A 3,622-nucleotide genomic window follows, 5' to 3' on the forward strand; every position below is an offset into this window, starting at 1 on the left:
GCGAGCGAGAGGAGGACTGGGACTCTGCGCGCGTGCACACCAATTCATCAGCTCTGCAGGGAGAGAGTGATCGAGGGAAGGGAGGGGAGGAAACGCACTCGACGAGCGGTCCAACGGTCGCTGCGAGCGCTTGAGGCGACTGTGCCCCGTACGTCGCGATACACACAGCCTGAGCGAGCTCAAAGTTGTTACTGCTCGCCGTGAAAGCCTGTGTCGCTGTGCGTGGGTACGGCACGTGGAATTGTCGGAGGAGGAAGACGACTGCCGCAAAAGTTGTGAAGAAGTAGATGATGAGAGGCGGGATGACGCGTAGGACGTCGGTGATCGAGTGGACGACTTGTTTGCCTTGCGCGGCGAAGATGATGATGGTTGTGAAGAGGAGCGAGATGAGTGAGAGGGGGGCGATGGCGGGGAGGAAGCGCTCTTGGAAGAACTTTTGCCTCCGGATCGCGAAGAAGAAGGAGCGCGTGAGGATGGCGGCGGCGAGAGGGATGCCTGCGTGCACAAGCGGCGACAGACGTCAGCGCGGCGGGTCTGGACGTTGAGAAGGCCAAGTCTCGAGGAGGAGGAGGAAGTGCAGCCCACCGAGGAAGACGGCGACGCTCTTTGCGACAGTCGAGTAGGACACGCTTGCTGCTTCGACGTCGCCGAGAGGTTGGGTGCGGAAGACGCGGAGGAAGAGGATCGAGACGGGCGAGAAGAGGACCATCTGGAGGATCGAGTTGAAGGCGACGAGGATCGCGCAGTCTGTCGAGTATCAGCGAGAGGTGCGTCAGCTCACTATCCGCCCAGGCGGTCGAAGAGGCAGACCGGTGCGAGTGCGCAACGAAGATGGACGTGAACGCACAGTCAAGGTCTCCTCCGGCAATGTCAGTCCAGACCAGGACCTGCGTACGACGTCGTGTGGCCAAAGTCAGCTCGCTTGTACCGCGCAACGCACAAGCGCAGGAGACAGTCGCAGATGGACGCCCGCACGCACCATGGCGATACACCTCGCGACGCCCACGACGATCAGCCCCTCCCTGAGGTCCTCCTTGTCCGGCAGGAACGCCCAAGCGAGTCCAAGCATGAGGAGGGGCGAGACGATCCAGTTGACGACGACGGAAAAGGCGAGGTGTTGCCAGAGCTGTCGTTGGCGGAAGAGCGGGATGAGCGAGCCTGGCGAGACGCGGCAGAGGATGGGCCACATCATGACGATCAAGGCGATGGCTGCACGTCGTTGAGAGAGAGTCAGTCTGTGGGAAGCGGAGGTTCGGAAGGAGGTTGGCAGCGAGCGATATGAAATGCGGCGGGTTCGGCCGTCGCTTCTTCGAAAAGTTCGGGAGGAGAAGAGACGGGGCGCACCGATGGGGAGGGACACGCCGACGAACTGGACCTTTTCGAGGACGACCGAGGTGCTGGGCACGAGTGCGCCGAGGATGATGCCGAGTGCCATGGCGAGGAGGATCCAGAGGGCAAGGAGCTGGTCGAGCAGCTTGAGTCGCTTGAGCTGCAGCGGGGCTGCGCGGGGAGTGTTCGTTAGCTCAGTACGTCCGTCTGAGGCGTCTGCTCGCACGCACGGGTGTGTTGAGGCGGGTGAGCAGCGCGGTCGACCATCGAGTCGAGTTGAGGGTGAGCGGCGGCGTGCTCGCCGTGCGGGGGTCGCGGGTGCATCGTAGTCGGCTGTATCTGTGCTGTCTGTGCTGGTGGTGTGCGGTCCATGGCCAGCAGAGTGAGTGCGAGATGAGGAGCGAGGCGAGAGGGAAAGCTGGCGGCGAGGGCGAGAAGCGCGGGCGCTACTTTTCAAATTGCCAAATTGCAAATGGGCTGCGGTACACGTGGCGCGGGAGCGGAATCGGATGACAGAAGAACAGGAGGCAGCACCCGCGAGAATGAGGAAGAGAAGAGCGTTGTCCTCGTCTACTGTAGCGGTACTGATTGCTCTGGATGTATTGTTCAGATTACAACTTTCTGTGGACCGTGCAGCCCTCTCTTTGTCGGCAGGACCGACCACCTCGCTTACTCAGCCCGTTTCCAGCTCTCCCTCGACCCGCGAACTCGAGATGGCCCAGCACATCCGCCCGTCGCTCGCAGAGTTGTCCGACTATGACCAACCAGCCTTTCCAGAGCTCGACACCCCCGCCCAGCCCGCCGCACGAGTGACACGGGCTCGCCCACCGACCGTCGCCTCGTCGCTTCCTCGTGCGTCCGGCCTCCTCTCAGGCAGGCTCGCGGGACGTGAGCGGACTCGCATGTTGCAGCACCAATCCCCTTTATCAAGCCGAGCTCGTCGACCACGCCCGCTGAGCCCGAAGCGAAGCCGCACAAGCTGAAATCGCGGTTCGCCTTGCAGAGGGAGAAGGAGGCAGCTGCGGCAGCACAGCGGGCAACACCGACAGGCGCAGAACGGTTCGAGTTAAGTCTAGACGAGCTCGACGCGGAAGTTGCAGGACACGATGATGGGCTACCGCGGCGCGACATCATCAAGGACGTCCTCGAGCGTCCGACTTCGCGACCCAAACCTTCTGCTGCGCCTGGCCCTTCTCGTCCATCTCCTCTTGCACCGGGCAACTTACGGCCGACGGGCTTCCCGGCACCAGGTCGAGGCGTCTTTCCTCGCAAGTCGCAGGCTCCCGCTCCAACTCCTTCTGCCTCCGCCTCTTCCAGCCCACGCGTCTTCCGCACCTCCTCCCTCATCCCTCCAACGCCCACACCCTCATCCTCAGACGCCGCATCCCTCACCTCCAACCCCACCGACTCGCTCTCCTCGCTCCTCACCTCCGTCTCGCGCGAGAACGAGGATCTCGTCTCGCGGATGAGCGAGGAGGAGATCCTGGAGGAACAGAGGCAGATTAGGGAGGAGATGGGGTTGAGTGAGGGGGTGTTGAGGATGTTGCAGATGAGGGGGCAAAGGCGACGCGGAGAGGGGGAGAAGAAGCGGGAGGGGACGAAGCGGGACGAGGGGGAGAAGCGGCCGCTACCGGTGGAGAGGGAGGATGAGGCTAAGCGAGAAGAGGGAGATGAGGAGGAAGGCAGTCCCGAGTACATCCGCCGCCATTTCTTCCCGAACGAGCCGCCCAACCCTGCGCTCGACTGGACTCGACCCGTCCCTCCGCCCTCAACATCCTCCTCATCGACTCCCGCCACTCTTCAAACTCGCACCTTCGACCTCACCGGCGCACCCGTCGCCTCTTCGTCTGCGACCGACTCACCCGCCGAAGCAGCAGCATCGACAGATCACCACGTCTCCTCCTCGACAACTTTCACGATCCCCTCTCTCGTCGCTCTCACAGGCTCGTCCGTGCCGTCTCAGCGCTCGACAGCTCTGACGATCCTCGAGCGGATACTCGTCCGCTCACGAGGAGAGAAGGGGGAGGAGAAGGAGTGGGAGGCGGTTAGGGTCGAGTGTGCGAAACGAGCCGGGTGGGCTGTGAGAGATGCGAATGTCGGGGTGGTCGTTGCAAGTCTTGTGCTGGCGCAGACGTTGCTGGGGGCCGAGTTGCGGCGGGTGGAGAAGCGCGGCGGGAAGGCGAAAGAGAAGCGGCTGGAGGGGGCGGAGGAACCAGCGACGGTTCTTTCGGCGTTTCTCGAATCTGAGCCGCTCCCGCCGCTCGCAAAGCACCTCGACCTCGCTGCCCTACCC

The 3,622-nt window shown here is 63.0% G+C and overlaps 2 protein-coding genes across 2 annotated transcripts in view; one reads left to right on the forward strand and one right to left on the reverse strand.

Moving 5' to 3' along the window:
• On the reverse strand, positions 1-1,653 carry RHTO_07684 (bile acid:sodium symporter; the record flags this gene model as incomplete). Its single annotated transcript, XM_016421340.1, has 7 exons — positions 1-24; positions 99-495; positions 586-747; positions 848-887; positions 980-1,209; positions 1,345-1,500; positions 1,560-1,653. Coding segments are annotated over 7 exons (1,103 nt in total), but the record flags the coding sequence as incomplete, so codon positions are not given.
• Positions 1,654-2,042: 389 nt separating this feature from the next.
• Positions 2,043-3,622, forward strand: part of RHTO_07685 (RNA polymerase II-associated protein 1) — a gene marked incomplete at both ends in the record, with an annotated part of 3,899 nt that continues 2,319 nt past the window's right edge. Inside the window, 2 exons of the mRNA XM_016421341.1 lie at positions 2,043-2,181; positions 2,241-3,386. Of these exons, the coding sequence (XP_016273934.1) occupies positions 2,043-2,181; positions 2,241-3,386 (1,285 nt within the window). The remainder of the gene's footprint in view (positions 2,182-2,240; positions 3,387-3,622) is intronic.

The sequence above is a fragment of the Rhodotorula toruloides genome (assembly GCF_000320785.1).
Source record: "Rhodotorula toruloides NP11 unplaced genomic scaffold Scaffold8, whole genome shotgun sequence".
Taxonomy (NCBI): Eukaryota; Fungi; Basidiomycota; class Microbotryomycetes; order Sporidiobolales; family Sporidiobolaceae; genus Rhodotorula; species Rhodotorula toruloides.